Source organism: Nothobranchius furzeri, chromosome 19 (genome assembly GCF_043380555.1).
Source record: "Nothobranchius furzeri strain GRZ-AD chromosome 19, NfurGRZ-RIMD1, whole genome shotgun sequence".
Taxonomy (NCBI): Eukaryota; Metazoa; Chordata; class Actinopteri; order Cyprinodontiformes; family Nothobranchiidae; genus Nothobranchius; species Nothobranchius furzeri.
Genome location: NC_091759.1, coordinates 19036478 through 19062196, shown reverse-complemented (window position 1 = coordinate 19062196; position 25719 = coordinate 19036478). Strand labels below are relative to the sequence as shown.

The window sequence follows — 25719 nt, the reverse complement described above, 5'->3', positions numbered from 1 at the left end:
ACACCGAGTCGAATTGAGCTAAGTTACGATGACTTGAGTTTTGTTTAGTTGAGTCAAGTTATGTAGAGCTGAGTTTGTCAAGCCAAGTTTAATCAGGTTATGTCTTTTTTTGTTGACTCGCATCAATTTGAATCGAGTCAAGACAATATCTGTCTTGTCAAGATGAATTGAGTTAAGTCGAGAAAAGTATGTTTTTGAGTTGGTTCAAGTTTTGTGTGTTGAAAGAGTCCAATCAAGTCATGTTGAGTTTAATTGAGCATGCGTCTAGTCATTAGGTGTAGATTCCCGGTCATCTGGGACAAGATAATCCTGAGAGTCTGAGTGAAGACAGCTGGACTTCTCTGGTTATTTCTGGTTTCACCTTTCATCCAAGAAGCTTCTTCAGTTGTATAGAACTGATCTGGGTTCTCCAATCCCAAGTTTTAACGCTGAAGACGCTCCTTGGATGGAAGGTGAAACGTCTTCAAGATAACCAGGAAAGTCTGGTTTCAGGATAATGTCTAGTCGAGTTCTGTAGGGGTGAGTTAGGATGGGTTCCTCCAGATCCCCATGCAGGGATCACCATCGCTCATCTATTTATAGCAGACTGTCTGTTGGCTTCAGAGGACAGACTGCTGCTCTTACTGAGTCACGGTTCTGGTCTCGGCAGGCTCTCGGGTTCACCGTGTTGCTTAATTAGGACATCCCGGAAAAGTGTCGCCGCCGCTGCTGAGCAGAGCCGAGGGTCGGGTCAGAGAGGGAGAACTGGAACGCAGGAGAACAGAACACAACCTCCTAGAGGGGGATCCTGACAAGCAGAGGTAAAACACCGCGACGGAAACCCGCTGCAGAACAGATGAGGGAAGTAAGTGTTTATGGAGGAGGGTTTCATCTCTTTTTTTACCCAGGGCTGGGGGGAGCAGCAGAGGGGGGAGGTTAAGCTGCGAGTGGGTGGAAGGTCCAGACACGTTCCTTCTGTTGGTGTCGTAAAGCATGTGGATCTACCCTCTTTCAGATGTGTTACGAAGTAAAGCACCAGACTTTAGTGAAATGGCATCCGTGCCTTCACTTGTGCTCTATTGATTTTTAAAACTAAAGTGTATAAAATGATCGCATTTTTTGGATGGACTTAGAAGCTTTGAAGTTTGGTTTAAAAGCTGAGCCGCAAATATTAATCATCACAAAAACATTCAAGTTAAAAGTGAGGCTGCAGACTTTGTCTCATTCTCTGAGTTTTCGGATGTTTAGGTGTGTTTTGTCTCCAACTAATTTCAAGCTCGTATTTGATGGCATGTTAGAGTCATTAAGATGAAAAATTCATGTTTTGTGAATAAAGTCAAAAGATTGTTTTAAGAAAATGTTAATGTTGCCAGATAAAAGTCAGCAGTAAGGAACAGCTGCTGAGCCCAACGGTGTCTGTTGCATCTTTATTAGTGTAACAATGTTTCTGCACGTTTTTTACTGTGTAAACTAAATATATGAGGCACAGTTTTAGCACCTATGAAGGAATGCAAATCACTTCATTCAGTCCTTCACAATAAAAGTCTCAGATACATACGTCAAAGACAATAAAAAATCAATTATCCATTTAACTTCCAAACAAAAAATCCAAATATATGTTTAGGGCTTTTTTTTAAATTAATTTAGGAAACAGAGGATCGATTATTAATCATGTAAAATAATTGTATTGATTAGGGGTGTCCAATTTTATCAAAATGTAACATCAAAAATTCTCTAAATTGGTTTTTATTTTATTCATGTTGCAGTTTTTGTATATGATAACACATATTATACATCAGACCCCCCAGTTATTTCTCCTATTTTATTTAAACACAAAGATGGCTGACATAAGAAAATTCATTCATTCAGCTTTTTCCTATTTGAGCCCATTTTATATATATAATCAACCAAAAAGCTAAATTCCCATCTTCCTTTTCCTTTATTGATAGGCTGAACACATCATTGCATAGAAAGAACCAGATGACAATCTGAAGGGGCCTCCTTGGCCCTGATTTGTGTTTCCATGGAGATTTCCTCTGAATGACAACATGAACGGCACACTTGCTGGTTCTGCTCCAGAGACTGGAATCAGAAGTTTGAGCTGGACTCAGATAAAACACAAAAAAAGAAATGAAATAAAAAACACTGGAAACGAACAAGCTGACCTTTTTCTTTTGCAAAAACATTAAAACAGTAAAGTCGGTAACACTTTACAATAAGGGTTACTTTATTAACGTTACTTAGTGCATTATTAATCATTAATAAACAAAGGGTCCCTTTATTACCGTTTCCAGTATTGTTAACTATTAAGAGTCCTTAAAAGGCCAAGGGGATGTCTGCTTAGTAATGCAATACAATTTATGGTTAAGCATTTGTTAATACTGTATTTAATAGTTTATTAATGCTTAATAATGCACAAAGTAACATTAATAAAGGGACTCTTATTGCAAAATGTTGCTGTAAAGTCATGTAAAATGTATAAATGAAAGAATTTTTAAGGTTATTTTAATAGTTTATGAGCCATGTTTGACTGACCTTACATTTACATCAAAGAATTTGTTTTAGTTATAGTGGATTAAATAATAAGGTGATGCAGATGATAACATAATGTTGGGTTTCTCACTTCTCGAGTTAAACTGTAGGTTTCAAAATAATGAATTCTTTAAATATCCAACCGTTTGCTTACAGTTCTCCAAAAGATATAAAGTTATGTATTTAATTATAATAAATAAGGCATAATGAGAATATTAAAAAATATGAAAAGCAGTTATACAGACATTATTTAAACCTATTTCTTCATATCCTCATTGATCTTTCAGATTAAGAGAAGCAGCTCTCCAGGTTTCTGGTCTAACTTTAGGTCCTGTTGTTGTGACCCACTGAGCAGAAATAGCCTCTGAGTCCTACGACAGGCATGTAGCACGACTGAGCGAGCTCCTCTGAGAGACGACGCCATGATGATCATCAGGCAGACAGGCACTGCTCATACTTTACAGAAATTACAGATTCGTTCATGCTGATGTATTGATGCCGAGCGTTGTTGTGTCATTTGAAAGGTCATTTTGTAAAGTAAACACACAACAATATGTTGGATTGTGTTTCACATGTCAGATCAGAAGCTACGTGTTACCTAGCAGCTGTTTGTGTAAACATGCAGATTGATGGATTAAGTTCCTCCTGTGCTGACTAATAAATATTGGAAATGGGGCCGTGTTGTCTCATGGTGAGTCTCAGAGTCTGGTTTGTGACAGTAGTTGTACTACTTTTTTAAATCTGGAAAGGAAAACTGATTTTTTTTCATAGTTTTTTATTTGATTTACTTTCTCAATTCTAAATATGTAAATATGAATATTTTCTCCACAAGGATTAAAGTTAAATCCAGATTACATCTAATCCTTGAGTGAAAAAAGAGCAAGAACAAGAAACTAAATGTAGCTAATCTGCAACATTTCGCTGATTTTTCCATAAATCAAACACAAACAACTTTAAATTGTTCAATAAATTAATATATATCAGTATTTTCCCTTCATAGTATCACCAAAATTTCTTACGAAGAAGAAGAAAAGATCTTTTCTATAGCGCCTCTCAGGTTAAAAATCACGAGGTGCTTCACAAAAACAAAAAATGTAAAAATATAAAAAATAATTTAGAAAATGATTAAAAATATATTTAAAATGAGCAAAAAATAGACAATTGTGATTAAAAATGTAAAGAGAGAGAGAGAGTGAATAGGAAAGAGGGAAATCAGTGGATCCTGAGGAAGGTGGAATAGGTAGGGAGAGCAGAACAAGGAGAGGGTGATGAAGGTTAAAAGTTATTGTCGTCCAGTTTATAAAACATAATTTCAGTAATAATTTTTAAAATCATAGACATAGAAAGATAAATATCATCTGAATAGAAAGGAAGTTTATGTGCCATACACAGAGCCTTGTGGGACTCCAGATTTAATCTCAGGATTCCTGCCTCCTTTTTTTAAAATCTGTAATTTATAATTAATAATGAATTTTGATGTCAAATGCTTTTCACAAATTAGCACATATTCTCTCTGTGTGTCACTTTCTTTCTATTTATTGTGTAACATATTCAGATCTATTTTTTTTATAACCTGGTCCCCATTTAAGAGCTATTTTTGCTATAATAACAGTTTTTTTTTTGCCAAACCACTCCTTCAGCACTTGACTAAATCGACAACAGCTGATTAGGAAAGGTGAACTCTGCCCTAAACAACAACAAAAGATAAAAAATTTATCTTAAAAAAAACTGTTTCTACTTCTGTTTCCAGGACTGTCACCATGGATGAGTTAATGCAGCGTTTGGAGCGAGCCATAACCCGCCTGGAGCAAATGTCCATCACCATGGAGACGGCCAACATCTTGGCCAACGAGAAGTGTGTCAATGGCATCAATGGAGGCAAGTCAGAGTTCAAGAGTGAACACTCTGATCACTTTGTACTGAGACCCAAATGATTCCCAGGCTTTTTGCAGGTCCCTCTCAGAGCGTGGAGGTCTTTGATGTGCTTCTGAGAGGTCCTCTGTTGGACTATCTGAACCACAGTCGAGCTATTGGAAGTGAGGTGCAGAAACATGTGAGTTTAACAAATCATCCTAATAAAAGCAATAATAAGTCGTTTCACACAGGCAACTGGAAAAGATGAAACATTTTAGGGTTTGGGCTAGGCCAATCTAATGGGCCATTCCCATCTGTACCGGGTCGGCCCGGGTTGGGTAGCCCCAGTCGGCCCCAGCCTGGCCCGGTTGATTCCACACATCCTTGTCTTAAGCCCATGTGGGCTGATTCTACCCACCAATCAGAGGCTTGCTCTAATGGAAGGTGTGAATTTGCTGTCAGCAGTGGGTGTGTTGGCCCTGGTCGGCCTGAAGCAGACCCCCTCAAGAAGAGGGCTGAGAATGAGCCTTGGTTGGCCCGGAAAAATACCAGGCCACCCAGATATGTAAAAAACCTACGCTACCCGGCCCGGGCCGACCCGATACAGATGGGAATGGCCCATGAGGGTGTTAAAAGGGTAAACAACAGTAGGGTCCCATGGGCTCTTCCTACGGATTAAAATGAGCATAGTCTTGATTTTGTGTCTAATTTTCACTAACATTTTGAATTTGATCATGTAAAAAGAAAAGAAAATCTCTTCGTAACGTCTTCTCTTCAAACGCACCGGTCCTGGATGAATGAATCCCGCTAGACACGGAAATATAAACAGGCAGGATTATTCCACTCCAGATTCCACTTAGATAGACTCTGGTCTGGGAAAACTGAAGGGTACTGTGTGTGTGTGTGTGTGTGTGTGTGTGTGTGTGTGTGTGTGTGTGTGTGTGCGTGCGTGCGTGCGTGTGTGTGTGTGTGTGTGTGTGTTGAGCTGCTCTGTTCTCCATTTGTCATCCTGGACTCCTGTTAGTGTGTTTCATAGAACGCCAGAGTAGAATCGATCCCAAACATCAGGAGAAAAACCATTTGAGAAACATCAAACACTCGAGTCTCCTCTGTACTTTTAGAGACCGTCTCTTTCTCTGTTTTCCATCACTGAACAGAGAAGAGGAGGAGATGTTTGACAGGAAGCCAGAAGTGGTTTCTTGAGTCCCTTAAATGGATAAAGCCTTCTCGGTGGTTCCCTCAGCCCTCAGTCATGTGTCTGAAACAGAAACGTTCACTTCCTACGTTCCTTCCAAAAAGAGAACATGAGGAAACATTTCATGAGGATGTCAGTATTGGTGCCGTTTTACAACAAGACTGTTAAAATAAAGGATTTATAAATGCGTAACAATTAAGTAAAAATTTAAATACCAATCATATTGAGAAATTTTTGAGTTTTGATTATTTTTGTTTCTTTTTTTTCACATTTAAACTTGGCTGTGGCAGCCATCTTTAATATGACTGACTCCTAACGCCGTTTAAACCAGTATGTGATAAACAGTGTTTCACTTTAAACAAGAGCAGGATTTAAAAATCTACAAAGTCCAGATCCATACCAAGGGTCAAACTGCGCCTGCCAAAAGTGAAGCCAACACGAAAGTGTAAAAAAACTGCAGTTCAATCCTCATCCACTAGGGGCTGTCTCTAAAAAGGCTTGGCTTAACAGCCAGGGTTAACCAACTCCACAGCAGAACTAAACATGTTTACAGCCTGGTTAAAGAAAACACCCATCCATTTTCCTCCGCTTATCCGGAGTCAGGTCATGGGGGCAACAACCCAAGTCAGGAGGCCCGGACATCCCTCTCACAAACGACTTGGGCCAGCTCTTCCAGCAAGGCGTTCCCTGACCAGGTGAGAGACATAGTCCCTCCAGTGTGTCCTGGGTCTCTTTATGGCTCTTCTCCCGGTTGGACTTGCCCAGAAAGCTTCACCAGGGAGGCGTCCAGGAGGCATCCTAACCAGACGCCCGAGCCACCTCAACTGGCTCCTCTCGATGTGGAGGAGCAGCGGGTCTACTCCGAGCCCCTCCCGGATCACCGAGCCTCTCCCCCATCTCTAAGGCAGAGCCCAGCCACCCTGCAGAGAAAACTCCTTTTGGATGCGATCTCGTTCTTTCGGTCACTACCCAAAGCTCGTGACCATAGGTGAGGGCAGGAACGTAGATCGACCGATAAATCGAGAGCTTCGCCTTCTGGCGAAGCTCTCTCTTCACCAAGACAGACCGGTACCACGCCCGCATCACTGCAGAAAAAAACATTTTAGGTTTAATAGATCTGGTTTACAGTCAGGACAACTCTGGAGGGGGGGGGGGTTGTAATTCATCCATTTAGATACAATAAAGCTTGAAATTATGAATAATTGATAATTGTTGGCGGTTCCTTTTGATTGACAGGCGTTCATTGAGCCGTCAGTGCTAGTGCTAGCTAGCTACTTTCCTCCTGCTAGCTTCAGGGAAGGCCTCGCCTCTGCCTTAAGCCTGATTTATGCTTCTCCGTCTGCGTCAGTGCGGAGACACGCAACGCCATTATCCGTCCTTGCGTAGGGATCCGGCAGGCACGCAAGTACGTACGGAGTCGAGCCCACTTTTTTAAACATCCGTCGAACGAGACGGATTACGCAAGCTTGTGATTGGTCAGGACGCCGCTGTTGTTTACGGCGCTGCCATTGCAAAGAGAGCCGAGGATAACAAGCGGCAGACACGGAGCAGCTTGAAGAATACCTCGCGAAAAAACTCTAAAAATATGAACGTTTAATTCCCCCGTGACTGGAGGAGTGAAAAGATGCGCAGCAAGCGTTTTATTTGTGGATGGAAATGACAGGAAACGTGGGTTTGGAGGTAGGGAGCGAATGAAGCGGTGGAGGAGAATGAGAGACAAATATGTCCGTGTTAAAAGTCTCTTATATACAAAAAACACAATATAAACACACTATCTTGGACCGATACATGACAGGATACCACAGAACAGCGCTACGCCCTCTGTTGTCCTGCTGGGGAATTGCTTTGCAACACTCTCCAGGAGATGGAGAAGTAAAAGAGCAAAACACTTCCGTCAATCCGTGAGTGTCTGTCCCTTGCGGGGTTAACGGAGAAGCATGAACCAGGCTTTACGTTAAAAGTGCCTAGAAGGCAGAGGGTAGCCGAGGCACTCAACTGCAGTTTTATGGCTAAATGCGACCACCAACCTACGTTGGCTTTATTTAGCTTCAATTATCTCGTAGCTACATCGGCACAGGCTTTGATGGGTGTCAATTATCTACCCCCACCCACACTGCCCCACTCTCAGCTCCCATTTTTTATGTTGTGGGAGTGACGAGATGCTGCCAAGATGGCGATGGTGGGGAACCGCCCACGTGGCTTCAGCTCAGCACTTCAGAAACCCACAGCTGATGGCGTGGAGGGTTCGTCCATTGTTTACGCAGTAAATGATCACTACGAGTTTTTAGTCGAGGCTGGGTCACCGACTGGATGCTACTAGTGCACCAAAACAAGATATTCCACAATGATGAAGCTCATCATGCTGAATAAATCACGTGACTTCTCACACGTAGTCCTTGGTACAATTTTATTAGCATCAAGTGGGTCAGTATAGTAGACAGTGATGCACGTTCACCGTAGTGAGCGTGAGCAGTAAGCTACGTTACTAATATCACTGAAGAATACAAACATGAGATAAAACGCCTGTTGTTACAAATGATCAGATGTTCAGGAAAAGGTTGTCGCCAGATTTGGTATGCTCCTTGTACCATCACAAATTCACATCACACCGCTTAGAGCAGGGGTGTCAAAGATGCGGCCCGCGGGCCGGATTCGGCCCGCAAGTGGGTTAAATCCGGCCCGCGAGATGGTTGTGTAAACTTAATTTTCATACTTTACAATGTAGAGTGAAAATAAACATATCTTTGTGAGCAAGTTTTCTCTGTAATGAGTATAAATAAAACAAAGCTGCGCTCAAGGCTCACACAAGAACTTGAATCACATCCTGAAGATGGCCGCCACTCAGGATGTGACTTCTGATATTGATGTGCTGGAGAAAGCTAAAATATGTAAAGTAAAATGAGTCAAATATACTTTACATGCTGCGTGAAACTGATCTAGCCATGTGATCTGTAAGCTCTTTGAATCACTGAGGAATGTTTTTTTAATTTATTGATTTTTTGTTATTTTTTCAAATTTTCAAGTACACTTCAGGTGTTGTACTTGTACTATTTTGGATACACTGTCCTCAGGCTCCAGCCTTGTTTTATATTGATTGTATTAAAACAAAGGAAACAATCTGAAGTTGTTTTTAATTTACTGGTCCGGCCCACTTGGGACTAGATTTCCCTCAATGTGGCCCCTGAGCTAAAATGAGTTTGACACCCCTGGCTTAGAGCATCCAGATGGAGCATCAGGATTAGTACCTTCATCTAAAACCTATCACCTCTACAAGTCTACTGCCCCCTGGTGGAGGATTGGCTGGTGGCAAGGGACAGTTTAATTCCTTTATTACTGTTTTTTTAGGACATATAAAATAAAACACATCATTTATTTGTAATATAACCGTCAAAAACAGATTGTTAATAGTATTGTTTCATATTTCTGGCATCAAAGGGTTAAACTATTTATTTGATTAAAACTTTTAACAACCTGTGATCCATCTTTTTGCAGGCAGAGATGGTCAGCAAGGGGCTGCAGACTCAAAGAAGTTTTCTCCAGATGGCTACCTCCCATCAGGAACCGGCACAGGTACGCCAGGTTTACCCTGGAACAGCTGATCCAAGAGGCCACAAGACTGCTATAAGCTTCAGAAAAATGTAGAACCAACACTAATCAAAACATATTTTATGCGTCCCTGCTGCGATTATTTGATGACAACAGTTTAAGTTATCATTGGTTGAAGAGAAGTCTTGGCCCACTGGTGGTGCAGCTGCTGGAGCTCAAATCAGCCACAGCACACTTCTTGTGACATTTAAATTAAATTAAGCGTTTGAGAGTTAACAGTAGTCCATCAGACTCGGGCCTCTCCTCCTGTGTTCCCCAGCGTGCTGGGCTTTTCACAGAGGGATAAATCTGCTCTTTGAGCTGGAAAAGGCTAAAACGACACGTTCCCAATGTGCTCGCAAACAGGAGAAGGGCTGTGGTGGGGAATCAATAATGACATCATTCTTTTGGCCTGCTTCTTATGTTTTATTAACATTATAAAACAAAAAGGTTGGTTTTAAAAACTAGAATTATTATTATTATTATTATTATTATTATTATTATTATTATTATCGTTGTCGTCTTCCTCCGCTTATCCGGGGCCGGGTCGCGGGGGCAGCATCCCAACTAGGGAGCTCCAGACCGTCCTCTCCCCGGCCACCTCCACCAGCTCCTCCGGCAGGACCCCAAGGTGTTCCCGGACCAGATTGGAGATGTAACCTCTCCAACGTGTCCTGGGTCGACCCGGGGGCCTCCGGCCGGCAGGACATGTCCGAAACACCTCCCCAGGGAGGCGTCCAGGAGGCATCCTGACCAGATGCTGAAACCACCTCAACTGACTCCTTTTGATCCGGAGGAGCAGCGGTTCTACTCCGAGTCCCTCCCGAATGTCCGAGCTCCTCACCCTATCTCTAAGGCTGAGCCCGGCCACCCTACGGAGGAAACTCATTTCGGCCGCTTGTATCCGCGATCTTGTTCTTTCGGTCATTATTATTATTATTATTATTATTATTATTATTATTATTACTATTATTGGACTTAGCGGTTTAAATACAGAGTTGCAAAACACACACTCTTTAAATTTAAAATACTAAAATTAAGAGTTTGCTTCCTGTGTGTATTGTCTCACATAAATTATATTAATTCTGTCGAAATTTGACTAAAATTATCAAATTTGGTCTTTTTTATTTGGGTTTTTTTTTTTCACATTTTCTGACAACCTGTGTTTTCAGAAATCGAGAAATGGCTGCAAATCTGAGACATATTTGAAGATAGATCTAAGTTTAATTTTGACTTTATTTATTCGGGACCACTTACACATACACAAACACACATACACAAACACACACACACACACACACACACACACACACACACACACACACACACACACACACACACACACACACACTTTTGAAACCTCTCTCCAGCTCAGTTGTGCTCTCTGACCTTTTATGGTCATGTTCTATATAGAGTCCTTTGTCAGTGTGTGTGTGTGTGTGTGTGTGTGTGTGTGTGTGTGTGTGTGTGTGTGTGTGTGTGTGTGTGTGTGTGTGTGTGTGTGTGTGTGTGTGTGAGTCGGAAGGAGAGTCTGTGTTAAACAAAGGGAGACATTGATTTAACCACTCATCAGAACATTATTAGACAGTATTTGACTTCATGCTCCAGTGTGACTGTGCAAATTTATTCTAATGCGATAAGTCCTCCATGAAGAAGCAGGGAAGCTGAAATGCTGAATATGAAAAGTGTGCAAGAAATCAGCTTTTGCAAAAGATTAGAAAACCTTAAAGAGGATTTAGGAACCAAAAGAAAGCACATCTATGTGAAACTCACGTGCATCAAAAAGATAAAAAGACATTTTTGGCATTAATAAACTTTCACTGTTATTTTTAGCTGAATGGCAAATAAAATACTTTTACAGCTTCTTGCAGGTGAAAGGTGTGTGTGTGCATGCATGCGTGCGTGCGTGCATGTGTGTGTGTGTGTGCGTGTGTGTGTGTGACTGGGCAATTGTAAACACTGGAGGAGCAGGATGCCTTACAAGGCCAGGGGGATCTCCCTGTGAGCAGAGGAATGTTTGAAGGAACGGAGGGAGCTCTGATCTGAAGCTTCCAATGGAAAAGGAGGAAAAAAACGTATCAAATTAGAAATTGTCCTGCAGGATTTTTATGATGACGTACTAAGAGTGTGTCAAATCCTCCCAGATCTTTGCATCATTCCAACTTTTTTTACTTCTCTTCCTGCTGAAACTTCCACAGCTGGAGCTTCAAGATCTCCTGAAGCCAATTTCAGATCACATCCATGAGATCCAGAATTTCAGAGAACGGAACCGCGGCAGCCCTCTCTTCAACCACCTCTCGGCTGTCAGCGAGAGCATTCCCGCTCTGGGCTGGGTGGCTGTGGTGAGACACCAAACCAGACTCTTGTTATCAGAATAAATGTAAATAAACCCCCAGCATGTAATTAAACCAATAAAAGGATCATTAATGAGGTCTAAAGATGACATTTCTGTATCCTTTCTGTCACGAAGGCCCTTTTCTCTATTCATCAAACAGAAAACTAGTGAACTTTCCAGCTTTTACCTTGCAATAAAAGGCAGTTTTACAGACAGATGAGGAGAAAAAGTTCTCATTATTCCTTTTCTCTATCTCAGAGTCAGAAGCCCGGTCTGTATGTGAAGGAGATGAACGACGCAGCTACGTTCTACACCAACAGAGTGCTAAAGGACTACAAGGAAGTGTAAATATGACCCGGATATAATTTGGATACTTGTTTGAATCTGTGCTGCTGTTTAAATATTAGGAATGTGGATTTGAGCTGCCAAGAACATGATTTAGGGCCTATTAACCACATCTGCCCCCCCAAAAATGTGTTAAAGGAGCAACATGTAAGAATTATACAATGAAATAAACACAAAACAGTCACATTTTTCTATCATGTTGGAAGGAAAGTTACATCGAAAAAGATTTCCTTCTCAGCTGGGGCTGGGGGTTGTCAATTTTCTCCTTTTAAAGGTGTGGATCACTGTTGATTTAGTGTCCAGGAAACAGCAGAGAACATCTCCGCTAGTAGAAGCTAATCGTTAACATTAGCAACTCCACCACACGGCAAAACTCCTTCAGTCTTGAGTTACTTGTGGAGATAAAATGTCAACGTTGCAGAGGAAAGAGAGTCAGTGGAAGAGTTGCGTTGCTGTTAGCCAATCAGAGGCGAGATGTCTAAATATCAGGAAATAAGACTTAAAATCTTGCTGTCTGAAGCTACTTTCTCCTCCATCTGAGCTTTTTTGCCCAGAGTACAGCTTACAAGGCATTCATTCCTACTAGAGACTACTAAAAATGTATTGGTTAAGCGAGTGAACTATATAAAAGCTAAAGAGGGACGTAGTTAGAGTTTACAATCAGTCAGCCCGAGGGGTTGTTGAGTCTGCACCGAGCTAACGCTGCAGCACAGGAATTTTTTATTCTACACCGGCCAACAGAACGCAGCAGTGTTTTGCAAAGAACCGAAGCCAGTAACAGGAGCGACCCAGAAGTCATTTCTTGTATCCCTAAGAAGCCACATCATCTTTTTCTTTTACTATTATATTGTTTGAAATATGCTAGAGGCTAATGTTAAGCTAACAATGCTAATGGCTCGAAAAAACAACTTTTACATTTACCAACACCTTACTGCGTATGACTGATCTTCACTCACCATCTAGAATCTTTGGGCACTGAATGGGAGTGAGAAAGTCACCCCTTCTGTTTGGAAAATGGGCTGCAGTGACCACATTTGACCACAGGGTGTCATTCTTACTTCATTATTACATATTGAGCTTTTAAGGGTTTGTTTCTCACAGCGGAAGCAAAAAAACCTCGAACGAGATGAGAGAAAAGCTTATTGGATGCGAGTTAAAAGCATCTTTTCTTTGCTTCCCTTCCCAGTGACAGGCGCCATGTGGACTGGGTGCACTCCTACCTATCTATCTGGACCGAGATGCAGTCCTTTATCAAGCAGCACCACACAACGGGACTGGTGTGGAGCAAAACTGTGAGTGTGCTAAAATAAATACACAACTCAGATGCTTCCCATTTCTATTTGTGGGATTGGACTTTTTTTCTTCTTTGGCCAGTTGTAGCGCACATCTCCATTTTTAGTTATGAAACAGTGGGTTACATAAACCACTGCAGAGAGCATGAATGAATGAATGAGCTTCTCCTCAGTAGATGACCCGCATCCTGCCTGCATGACTCCCATTAAAACCCCTGTTTAGAGATTTCTGCTCAGGAACGTTCGCACACAGAGGATCCCTGAGGTCGGGATGACTTGAGACAATGTTTTGAACACAAATTTGACCTTTGTGTGCGCTTCAGCCACTCCGACAGGTCTACGTTTTAGTAAATCACTTTATCTGTTCTTCAGACCCCAGCGATTCGTTGTTAGGTTAGGGTTGAGGTTAGGCATCAGATTTTGAGTAAGTGAAACTGAATTTTTCTGTCAAACCAAGTTCATTGCTGTGTGTCGGGGCTGCTGGCAGCTGCATCTTCTGTGTGCAGAAACCTGAGAGGCTGCCGTGGCTGCTTGTGTCAGCTGTTGCTCCTGCTGTCAGACGACAGGGCTGTGTGTGTGCGTGCGTGCGCACAAGGACGAGAGTGTGTCACCTTAACAGGTGGTCCTCATGCAGGGTTCACTTGAATGGAGGTTTTCTTTACAGAAGGACCTCAACAAAGGCGCCTGTGTGTGTGCGAGGCCTGTGCAGTAACCTAAACTGCAGGGCTGGTCTCACCACGGTGCAGCCGTCAGCTGCTGCTCCGATTCGGGTTTAATGATGAGCTTATTCTCTGGAGCCTGCAGGCTAACATATGGACACGTGTAGATACAGTTCATACGATATGTGCCAGAGTTAGGGCATAAAATAAAGGAATGAATCAGCAGCAAAAGGCTTCAGCAGGGTTGCAGCTGTCTTCTGAAGACAAACCAGCCTCTAAGCTGTAGACTGTGATGGGATAAAGTAACCCCAAAGGACGAAAAACGTGCATTTATCACCCATCACCACAAGGCCAAAGGCGAGTGGTAAGATTTTTGTCTGTGTTGCTTTGGCTTTAGAGCTACAGGATGGATTTGAAAAAATAAATAAATAAATAAATAAATAAAGGATAAATCATGGAATCTTCCTCCACAGCCTTTGGAAAACACAAAAAATGGTTTTGACTCAGTGACTTTTAGAGATATTGATAAGATAAGATAAGATAAGATAAAATTTCTTGCTGTAGTGGTATAATTTTTATTTTGCGCAGGGTCTTTGTGTAAGATTGCAGATATTAAATAACTTCTCAGCGTAATAAGAAATGTAGAGAAGGATCACGTCGTCTTTAGACAGAACATTGGCTCGTCTGTTGAACTTTAGAGGGCAGCTGTATTTGTTTATGATGGATTTAAAAAACTAAAACAAACCACAACAAAAACTTTGAACTGAAAATTGTAGCTAGAGCTAAAAATGTAGTTAGCTAAGCGTAGCTAGCTAAAACTGTAGCTAGCATGTTTTGCTAGTTGGAATGAAAATATGAAATGAACTATGGGTTGTATTCGTGAACAGAAACAGGAGGCAGTCAGATTGTTTTACATGAATTGGCTGTCATCCAGCAGTAGGCGCTGAGCTGTTTAATGCGACAGATCGGCATTGTTCAGCTGTGATGTGTGCAACACATGTGCCTAGGGTCAAAGGTCAAGTCACAGCTCTCAGAGGCACGCTACGGTCTCTACGGCTGTGTGTGTGTGTGTGTGTGTGTGTGTGTGTGTGTGTGTGTGTGTGTGTGTGTGTGTGTGTGTATGTGTGTGTGTCACACCAGGCATGTCAAAAGTGCAGGAAACACAGTTAAAAGCCACCATGATATATATTTGATGGGTTTGTTTCCACCAGCTATGAAGTGTAGTGTGACATTGCTTCACTAAATTTACACTTCAGGTCTAATTTTTTTACGCAATACACTTTCAGAACACGTCAAGTTCAGCAGTTTAGATCAGGCTAGACAGGAAGTCAAACACAAAAGCAGAGTAAAACCTCTGACAACTTTCAAAATAAAAGACACCTGCAGATTTTGTTAGGTAATTTCTATATTACGTCCAAATTACCTCAAAAAAGTCAGAGCATACACAGAGGGATTAGATCTTTTTGGAAATTGTAATCATCAAACAACAATCAATAAACGAACTTTGTAAAGGGTGAAACATACACACCAGAGTCAGAGGCGGTTTGTTCTCACACAGAAACAAAGCTGCGGAGCGCTTTTATTAGGACCAAGTCAAAGATAACCACACCTACACAGAAGATAACAGGAAGTCTTCAAAGTGGTCTCAGCAGGATGCTACAGACAGACCAGTCACCAAGTCTAGCCTTGATTTGTCTGACAATTTGCATTCAGGCAGGAAGCATTCTAAATGTAAATTGCATTCAGGCAGGAAGCATTTCTACAACACTTTAAAATGTAAAAACTCTGTTTGATTATCAATTTTTCCTAACAGATTTCCTATTGCTTGATTAGTGGAAATTAGGGGAGGGATTTGTAAATATTAGAGAGTTTGTAATTAATTAATCTTGATTAATTGCATTTTAATCATTCAAGACAATTTGCACTCAAGCTGTTTTTTCATTAAATAAAAGACCTATTTTATGAGTAACAATTCAAAAAGTTACTATAAAAAATTTTTGCTGTTTAAAAAAAATAAAATCACATTTTTGTGGCCAACGAAGACCATTAACATGACAATTTTGGCCCTCGTCTTGAAAAGTTTGGAAACATGTGAAAGGCTGAGCTATAAAAGAACAGGAACAAGTACATGAAACAATTACTCTCTTGATAAAACCTGCACAAAAAACCTGCAACTTTATTTTAAAGTCTGACTTTTGAAACAGACACCCTTTGAAACACTTGAGAAATACCTCTGAGCTTTAATACAATCCCAAAGCATTACTCCCCCTGCTGGACATTTTTATTACTACAGCTCCTCTGTGTAAAACACCTGTCACAGCTGTCTTTTATAGCTCAGGAAATCTTGATTTTGATCTCACAGGGCCCAACTGCTCCTGCATCCCTCTTTGACTCCCCTCCTGCTCCCAGTGCCCCCTGTCCACCTCCTCCTCCTCCCCCTCCTGGTCCTCCTCCAGTCTTCACTGATGATGACAGCACACCTGAGGCAAACTCTGCAGCAGCCCAACACTCAGCCCTATTCACTGAACTTAACCAGGGCATGGACATCACCAAAGGTTGGTCTGCCTCTGGGCTAAAAGAGCGGACAACTTGAATTAAAACTTCTAAATCTGACTCCTGTTTATTCTTTTTTATGGCACCTCACATGTTCCATAGGCTTGAAGCATGTCTCCGATGAGCAGAAGACTCATAAGAACCCAGATCTGCGCTCTGAAACATCAATAATCAGAAGCAAAGATCCCCGGCCTGTAAAGTCTCCAAAAGCAGCCGCCCAGAAAAGACCGCCTCTGCTGGAGCTGGAAGGAAAGAAATGGAGGGTGGTGTGTAATGGATTCCTACCCCTCTGCTCTCATTTAATAAATACTGATGCATTCATAAATAACTTTTAAACATTTCCTATCAATGTGATGGATAGTTTGGGTTTGTGTTTCTGTTCCTGCAGGAAAACTTTGAGCAGAAACATGACTTGGTGATCGAGGAGACGGAGCTGAAACAGGTGGTGTACATCTTCAGCTGTAACACCTCCACTCTGCAGATTAAAGGCAAAATTAACTCCATCATCATAGGTGAGGCACCTGGGAAGTGAAATAGAACATTTCTAATTCCATTGTCCTCACACGGGTTGGTTGTTTTTGGTTTCTTGCCTTAGACAACTGTAAGAAGCTGGGTCTGGTTTTTGAGAATGCTGTTGGGATCGTTGAGATCATCAACTCCAAATCCATCCAGCTACAGGTGAGCACCATGCAGCTGACGAATCCGTCACGCTTGTCTTTTCGATCGTGTCATCCTGTCTTTTTGCAGGTGTTGGGAACCGTTCCCACCATCTCTGTCAACAAGACGGAGGGCTGCCAAATCTACCTGAGCAAGGATGCGCTGAGCTGTGACATCATCAGTGCCAAGAGCTCTGAGATGAATATCCTGGTACCAGAGGGAGAAGACGACTATGTGAGCGTCTGACGGAAGAAGCATAGGGATGGGTTTTCCACCTGTGTTGATGCCATGCTGTTACCTTCTCTGTTTTCCAGAGGGAGTTCCCAGTTCCGGAGCAGTTCAAGACCATCTGGGACGGCTCCAAACTGGTGACAGAACCAACAGAGATCGCAGGCTGATTGAACACCCGCTGTCATTATTCAGACATAAAAGGGGGATTTAATAAATAGGAAAATTAAAGGTGCAATAGGAGGTGTTGCTCTTCATATCCCAACAAATGAAACATTTTGTCAAAAAAGGAATCATTTAATCACGTCTGAAACAGGAAAACCCTCATCCAATCATCTTAAAGAGGTCCGTCACTCGTATTTTTAAAACATTTTCAGTTGTCTCTAGTAGGAATGAATGCTTGAAAATCTTCTCTATGGGGAATAAGCTTAGGTGTGCCTATTTCAGCACAGAGAATTCAGACAGAGGAGAAATTGTCTTCAGACGACAGGATTCTGAGTCTTGCTTCCTGATATTTGGACATCTTGTCTCGGATTGGCTAACAGCAATGTGACTCCACCGCTGACTCTGTTTGCTCTGCAACGCTGATGTTTTATCTCCACAAATAACACAAGCCTGGAGGAGTTCTGCTGAGTGGTGGGGTTGCTAACGCCAACAGCTTCTACGAGCAGAGACGTTCTCTGCTGTTTCCTGAATGCTAAGCCAACAACAACATTCCCCGTCGTGAGTCAAGATGGGTGAGTCCGTGAATGTTAGTGACAGTGTGATGTCACAATGTCAGGCTTTTCTAATCCTAGAGTTTCATCGTCTATTTTCTATCAGAAGCTACTGCAGGAGGTAGGTGTAGGAGACTATTTCCATGGCCAGCCTGCATGAAAACTAGGGAAGCACCGATGGATCGGCATTTGATCCCAATCGGCCGATAGCGCCCCTATCGGTTTTGATCGGAGTTTTCAAAATATATCAAAGCAGACCGATCAGCAGACCATTTTAGATTAGGTTACATTTCCGTTATTCCCAGATTATGTAGTTTGTAGCACTCATTATAATGTTGTAGAAAATTTCTGGCCAATCCACGTGATCGGTATCGGTGATCAGCATTCTTTGATATCGGTATTGGTGATCGGCAGCAAAAAACCTGATCGGTGCATCCCTAATGAAAACTCAGTGTGACAGGTCATTTTCAAGAACAAAAAGTAAAAACTGTTTTCTCAGTAAATGGATCTGTTTAAAAACTAGATCATGATCCATCCATCAAACTGGCCTCTGACCTTCCCTCTCCCCTCTCTTTATAGCCCTCTATAGTCACGAATCGTGCATTCTTAGCTTGGAGCTAAACAGGAAGTGACTAAGCGAAAAAACAAAGATGGCAGCTGCTCATTTGGTTTATGGGTGTTTCTTGTTGTCAGGGACCGAACTGTTTTAAATGAGCCGCAGGAAAAAAGGAATCAGAAAAATCATAGCCTAGTGAACTAGACCAAATTCTTGCTTTGCAAAGTTTGGTCTAGGCATGCTCCATTGGAACCTCCACAGCTCCTACCAGGACTCTGGCTAGCCAATCACAGCTCTCTAGAGGGGTTTCAAACACATAAAGAGCTGTGATTGGTCCATAATGGTGGGCCAATCATAGTGCTCTATCTGCTTAGTGAACAAATCACAGAGCTTTATCCGCTTTGTGGGCCAATCAGGGCACTCTATATGCCTGGTGGGTGGGATGATGCAACAGAGTGAAACAAGAGTATGCCACATTCATTGTCCAGTAGCATGCGGAGATCATTTGAAAGACAACCGTAGAACCCGCCCCACAACCGAGAGCCATCAATGGAGCGTGGCCAGACTAAATAATAAATTTATTTAGTCTGGCTTGCCAGGCTAGAAAAATCAGGGTTTAATTCACCCAATTTGACAAGAATACAAAAATGACTAAATGGGGCCCCTAAACGAGGTCAACTTAACTAGAAAGCTTTACAGCAACACAAACTTAGCAAACAAAACACCAACTGACCTCCTCCAGGAAACTCTAGGGAGCTTTTTTATACTGGCTGGTCAGTCCATTACAAACGAGAGGGAAAGGACCGCAAATACAACATTAACGACTGAAACAGTATAGGAATAAATGACTAGTCATTAAAGTTATATTTACTGAAAATTAAATAGACAATTAATTAGCAAACCAATTTAAATAAATGGAGAAACAACAATAACAAAGCAAGACCAAAATAAGCCCCCCCCCCCCCCCTTTCAGTCAGTGGCTTCTCCCTCTGCCACATCACCTCTTTGTCCCCAGGGAAATGGAAATTTACTGGCAACTCAAGACAAACAAAATTAACATTACACAATAGAAATGTGGTTAAACAAGATCAACTAAATGTGCATGCATTACATCCAAATTACCTGACATAACTTAATGAAGTTAAACAGAAATCAAACTTGTTTTTACATGTTCATAACTGTAACCAAAGTTCACTGTAAATAAATGTAGTTAGACAAAGGTAAATTACTCTAGTGATGGGATTAATGGCTCTTTCATGGGAGCCGTTCATGAATCGGTCGTTAACCTCAAAGAGCCGTTCAAAAGACTGGCTCCTTTGATCGAAGTGAAGCCAACAAGGCGGCCGGGAGGGGGGGGGGGGGTATCAAGAGCAACGTCTTCCTGCGGTGTCCGTGAGGGTGCACGGGGTTGGTTAGCGTTCCTCCCAAGATATGTATATAAATATTCCTCCTACATCCGTCACAGCGGTGGGTGAGTTTGACCGACTTCCGGGGAGGTTTGTTAAGATGAACGGCTCTCTACGAGGAACTCGGCTCTCATCATTCACTTTGAAAACCCGTTCAAAAGATTTGATTCGTTCGTGAACGTCACATCACTAAATCACTCATCTTTCCCCTGTGTGGCAGATCCTGCCATCACACTTGTAGTCAAGAGCAGATAGAGGTACTCAAATGTATTTGCGTCTTCAATTCAATTCAAGTTTATTTACATAGCACCAAATCACGACAAGTCGTCTCAAGGCACTTCACATAGTAAACATTCCAATACAGGTCAGTTCATTAAGCCAATCAGTGAAAAGTTTCCTATCAAGTCATTGACACTTGTCAGTGACTTGATGCAATTTGCAATAGGGAGTCTTGGTAACTTCCGCATCATGGGTCCCCGGAAGAACGAAAAAATGAATGCAAGTCAACGGGGCTAACAACACTATTTTCTAATCAGCTTAGCCTTACGCCCTGGAACGCACATATGTTGTGGTGCAATTTAAATGAAAAGTAATGATGGGTGTTTCGACCATGCCAGTCATATACTTTGAGTTTTATCAGCTTGTAAAAGTTTGTACGTCACCACATAATCTCCTCTCCCCTAGCGTAGCTGCTGCTTACCACATCAAATCAAATCAAAGATACTTTATTAATCCCAGAGGGAAATTAGTTTCAGTACACACAATTCAGAGATCAGACATACATGGGCAAGACACATGACAAGAATTGGTGACTGTGGTCATTCGCAACCCTGAGTTGCGCTACCTTAATAGAGATAAGAGGGTTACATGAGGATTGGTTCAGGTGGAGGGAAAAAAAGGCACTTCAGAGTTACCCTCCCACCAGGAGGGCAGCTTTGCTCTGCAAAAAACACCTCAGACATACATGTAACAGACTTCAGACAACACAACATAAGTGTCCACTAGGTGGGGTGGTGGGTTGGGACTATCCCCACTTCAGTTCCTGCAGCCACGATAAGCAGCGCATGTCACCTCAGTGTGTTTAGGGGGAGGAGCATTGAGGGTTGGAGGGTTGCAGGGACCCTGGAACGTTTCAGCGGCCTTCCCGCAGTCCCGCCCAGGCTGGGAAAGGAGACAGAGTTGAGTTGCCATAGCGACGGCACATTCCACATATCTTCTGAGGGGGGAGTTCTAGTTGGAGCCTTGCAGGCTCAAGGGCGCCAGATTCCGATTAGAAATTGTTTTGGGGCCAGACAGAGATAATTTCCTCTCTGTCATACAGTTTGTTGGTCCTCAACCTCTCAAAATCCCAATAATGGACATTAAGCTATCCCAATCCATGCTGATTCATCCACTCTGTCCTTGATGGCATCCATCTTTTGTGCCAATGAATGAATCTCCGCCAAAGTTCCAAGCTTACGATTCATCTCGACAATTATGTGAGTCTGTGAATTCACAGCACGGTGCAAACCATCTCTGAGCTCGGGGATCCGGCCAATATTCCTCAACAGCTCGTTAATTTTCCTTCAGAGTCCTCCACAGACATCTGAGATAAACAAATCAAGTTCCACTGTTTCCAGGAGTCAATGATGTGTCCAGCTGGGTCTGTCCCAGAGGGGCATCCAGGAGCCCCTTCTCCCATTCTCATCGTTGAAAAAATTGTATCATCCGTGTTGAGTGACCAACTGACGAGATCCATTTTAGTGAATTTCAGTTTCCAGAAAAAATGCAGAAGCAGCCGTGCACTCAGCACACACAGACAGACAAAGGCCTTGAGGATAAGATATGGAGGAGAGGAGAAGAAAAGCGTCTGCACCCTCCAAGAGCCGGAAGAAGATGACCAGATTTATGGTGGTTCTTTCCTCCTGTGGGAAGTTTGCTGAACTTACAGCCATTTTCCCTGTTTTCTCCGTGTCTGGTTCGATGACGTCACTTTCGTGAAGCACATTTGTAGTCCTGGACTTATTTTCACACAAAATCTAAAATATCCCCCACCCCCCACCCCCCCGTTCAAAAATAAGTGCCTTCTTGATATCAAAATGTGTCTTTAAAATTCACGGGCATCATATGTGAATGGCACAAAACAAGCGGAATTAGAAAATAGCGTTTTAGCCCCGTTGACTTGCATTCATTTTTTCCTTCTTCCAGGGACCCATGATGCGGAAGTTACTTAAGGTTGGTTTATGCTTGACGCGTCTGCGAGGTCCGCACGGCTCTGCGCGGAAAAGTTGCATCATTTTGCGTCATTTTAACAACCACGCCCCTCCACCGCGCCTCCGCACAGCCCAAAATTTCCGCAACACACACCTAGAACATTTTCTAACCACGCGGACGGTCGGACGCGGAAAAACATGGCGGACCAGCAAGAACTAGTATGGCAGAGGTTCGTAAATACAGACATTTGTATGATTCAGCTCTCAGAGATCACCGTGATCAACATGTTGTTAATAATTCTTGGAGAGAAATAGCTCGCACTGTCGGAAAAGACGAGAACGCTGTTAAAAATGCTGGAATGCCATGTTGTAAACAAGTTTTTACTTCTACTACGGTTTAGTGTTGGATGCATGCCGTGTAGAGCTCCATGCTGCCCCCTACAGTTTGGGAGAATATTGGCTCACCGCAGAGACAAGCCGCATGAACCATAAACGCTGCAAGTTGTGAAGCGTGTTCCATCCGCGAGCCGCATCACCAAGCGGAAAGTGAATGCGTCAAGCATAAACCAAGCTTTAGGCTTCCTATAATTCTATATATTCAAAAACTAACTTGAAAGGTAATAAAAACATCTCCTATTCCACCTTTAAGTATAAGTAGCATCAAAACAAACCCCAACACCTTTAGCACTCAGGTTTCAGTACAACTACATAACCTTTACCTTCAGTTAGCCATAGTAACAGGCACTTATACAAAAGTACTTTATTTCTAACTCTTGTCTGATCTTTCAGTTAAAACAGATATTTTATGTTTCCAGTTTATTCAGCAAGAAAATTCAACCTGTGAACCGTTTACCTAGTCGTGCATAGTGCATGAAAATCAGACATAAATGTATTTTTGGGTGAAAATTCGGTAATGTTTTTAAATTTTAAGCTGCAGGAACTGAATCTGTGTTTTGATTGTCATGAAGGAGTTTGGGTAAACGGAAATGGGCTGGCAGGTGCTGCAGATATTATGGCTAATTCATGTTCTGCATGTTGTGAATTATAATCACTCACACCTGAGAAGGCACCAGGTCTTTGTATATCACTTTATTTTGTACTAAAATATAACATTTGACACCCGCATAGGACAGATGATGAAACTAATATGTTTACATGAAATGATCTGAGCCTTGACATTTTTCAAATAAAGCTAAATTCAATGGTGGCTTGTTCATTTGCTCTTAAATGACAAATTAAGAATAGACGGAATGCATTTAGAAGCTGAGGGATTCCGATTTACCAAGAGCATTCTGAAAGCGCAAAGATGTGACAAGAAGATGATCACACAGATAAAAAGTGTTTTGCCGGATTAAACCTCCATGAAATGATGTTTTAGTGTTTGATCACCAAGTTTCCCTGAGAGTCTTGAGTAAAGAGCATTCCATCCTCCTCATCCTCCTCCTCCTCCACAGGTTTATAGGAAGCACTACTCACCATCCCATACCCCAGATTACTTTGATCTTTCAGTGGACTTCTGGACGGTGGATCTCGATGCGCTATCACCCTGAAGCCCTCAGAGTCCAGCGTAAACAACAAAGCATCCTCATCAACTTCCTGGTTTGGTAACAGTGGAGAGGTGCTTGTTTTTGACCAAGCCGAGTCAAAGCCTTGCTCTTTTCCAGGCTTGATCCCATGGCGACTTGTGTGTTTTAGCAGCAAAGTGCTATTTCTGTCTGCCCCCTTGTGACTCGACAGAGGTGCGGGAGAAGAGAAAGAAGAATGTTTGATTGGGGAATTTAAAAAATCTGGTTTGCTGTTTTCTTTTTCTTTCTGATTTTGTTTCTTATCGAGGTTTTGAGTTGATGTTCCCTTCAAATCTATCTGAGCTCCAAAAACCTCATCAAACTGTAGACCGTCTAGAAAACTCGACTCTGAATCCTCAGTGTTCTGTGCGTTTTCCTTTTTCATTTGGTCAAATTTCCTTTCGGAGTCTACGCTGCAGGTAAACAGCGGGTCCTGACTCCAAGCCAGAGGAGGAAGATGAAACAAGGAGGGCTCAACGTGTCTTTTTTTATTCTCAGGTGCTTCGAACTCCTCAGATTGACGGTTTAGCAAAGATGAATCGTGTCCTCTTTGATTCTGTGATGCTGCCGTTTTAGTCTCAGGCACATTTTCATTTCCCCACTCACAATCCACATTAAAGTCAGACTTCCTCGGGCGTTCATCTCGCTCTCGCTTCTTCCCAGAAGCCACAGCTGTAGGCACAACTGATGTGGAAGATGAAGGCGACTGCTCTGGGTTTGGTATTTCAGAAGACGACATCTCATGGAGGACTTTTGGAAGAAATAAAAAAATGTATGATAAGTTTACAGCGTTTCATAAATTCTCTAATGATTTTACAAGTGTTTGGCTTACCTTGTCGATGAGGCGTGAAGAAATTAGTTATGGAGCTCTGCTTAGTCTTTGGCATTTCCATTTTGGTCTGGGTGAAGTTGAGCGCTACAGCCAAGTTGTAGCCTTCACCAATCATGAAGGGATTCAGCAGTTTGGAGATGGGACGGGCAAGACGTTTCTGAAAAATCAAACGAGCATTAGCAACCATCAGTCCTCAGGCGTAACAATGTCATTAAAGGCTACTGATTGATATTCTCAAGCATTCATTTGAAGATTTCACCTGTTTTGCCTTTATTTTAAGTTGGACTGGGTCCAACCAAACACCGCACTCCTCTTGAGAAGAGTTCTGAAGTGCTGCTTTTGTTGCCTTCATGATGAAGTGCGATGAAAAGATCTGCAAAATACATGTACTGTTTTTAAATCAACATTCCTAAGGTAATATGCCTTCATGTTACAAAACGAAAGAGACAGGTGGAATAACAATGAAAATAAGTATTGAGTTTAAAATATAGTGCTGCTGAATCTGTTCGTCGAAAATCACTAACTGGTTTTATTTCACTTCACGGCAGTGAAGAAATAAAGAATTATGTTGTGTTGTTAGCTTCCATTTGTCTGATCTATTATTTAAACTTATTTATTTAAATAATTCACCATTGATATTATTTTTACATCGAAAAACAAACAAGTAACTTAAATCCTGAAGATCTTTTTACACATTACAGGAGATTCATGTGTTCATTTCAGACCATTAGACAAAAAACAGTGACGTTTAAATATCTTTAGACACAAAGAAATTGGTTCAAATGTTATTCAAACCACATGATTATTATGTACCATCATTAATTATCATCCCAGTAACACCGGACTCCCTAATATGGTTTTAGTGAGTAAACAAACGCTTTGGTCTCTTTATTTAGGCTCGTTTAAACCATCGATACAGTTTACTACTTACGTATATAAATACAAACAACAATGAAATGTTTTGGAATTGTTATTAAATGTGTTCATAAACTTACCAAATATAAATAACGTAGAAGAAATCCGTTACCGTTTTTATCTAAAAGAAATTCTGAGTCTGGCGCCACAACAATGGGCTGCCCCCGTCGTTTGACTGATTAAAAATAAAAAAAATGCATTCACCAAAGTAAATGAATGTCAACGTCGCTGTTAAATCAATTCGTTTATTACAAGTAGAAATAAACAAAATGAGCTTGTTTTAAAAACATAATTAGTTTGTTTATTTTAATATTGGTTTTAGC

General features: G+C 41.8%; 2 protein-coding genes across 4 annotated transcripts in view; one reads left to right on the top strand and one right to left on the bottom strand.

Annotated features, from left to right (window-relative positions):
* Positions 1–17452, top strand: part of cap2 (cyclase associated actin cytoskeleton regulatory protein 2) — a 306371-nt gene extending 288919 nt beyond the window's left edge. The window contains exons 1-13 of one of the 3 annotated variants that reach the window (XM_015973846.3): positions 581–800; positions 4262–4389; positions 4464–4564; positions 9053–9130; positions 11344–11487; positions 11739–11824; positions 13012–13117; positions 16139–16331; positions 16432–16595; positions 16718–16841; positions 16925–17007; positions 17077–17220; positions 17301–17452. In XM_015973846.3, the coding sequence (XP_015829332.3) occupies positions 4272–4389; positions 4464–4564; positions 9053–9130; positions 11344–11487; positions 11739–11824; positions 13012–13117; positions 16139–16331; positions 16432–16595; positions 16718–16841; positions 16925–17007; positions 17077–17220; positions 17301–17384 (1425 nt within the window). In that variant the 5' untranslated portion in view covers positions 581–800; positions 4262–4271 and the 3' untranslated portion in view covers positions 17385–17452. Of the gene's footprint in view, positions 1–580; positions 845–4261; positions 4390–4463; positions 4565–9052; positions 9131–11343; positions 11488–11738; positions 11825–13011; positions 13118–16138; positions 16332–16431; positions 16596–16717; positions 16842–16924; positions 17008–17076; positions 17221–17300 lie in introns of those variants that run through there. The other 2 variants (XM_015973845.3, XM_070547704.1) reach the window with 2 other exon arrangements.
* Positions 17453–23158: 5706 nt separating this feature from the next.
* Positions 23159–25567, bottom strand: LOC107394756 (aurora kinase A- and ninein-interacting protein). The gene is made up of 4 exons (XM_015973843.3): positions 25477–25567; positions 24741–24854; positions 24482–24638; positions 23159–24399 (listed from the first exon to the last, which is right to left on the bottom strand). The coding sequence occupies exons 2-4, from the start codon at positions 24831–24833 to the stop codon at positions 23459–23461; spliced, it is 1191 nt and encodes a 396-aa protein (XP_015829329.3). The 5' UTR covers positions 24834–24854; positions 25477–25567; the 3' UTR covers positions 23159–23458.
* Positions 25568–25719: the final 152 nt, after the last annotated feature.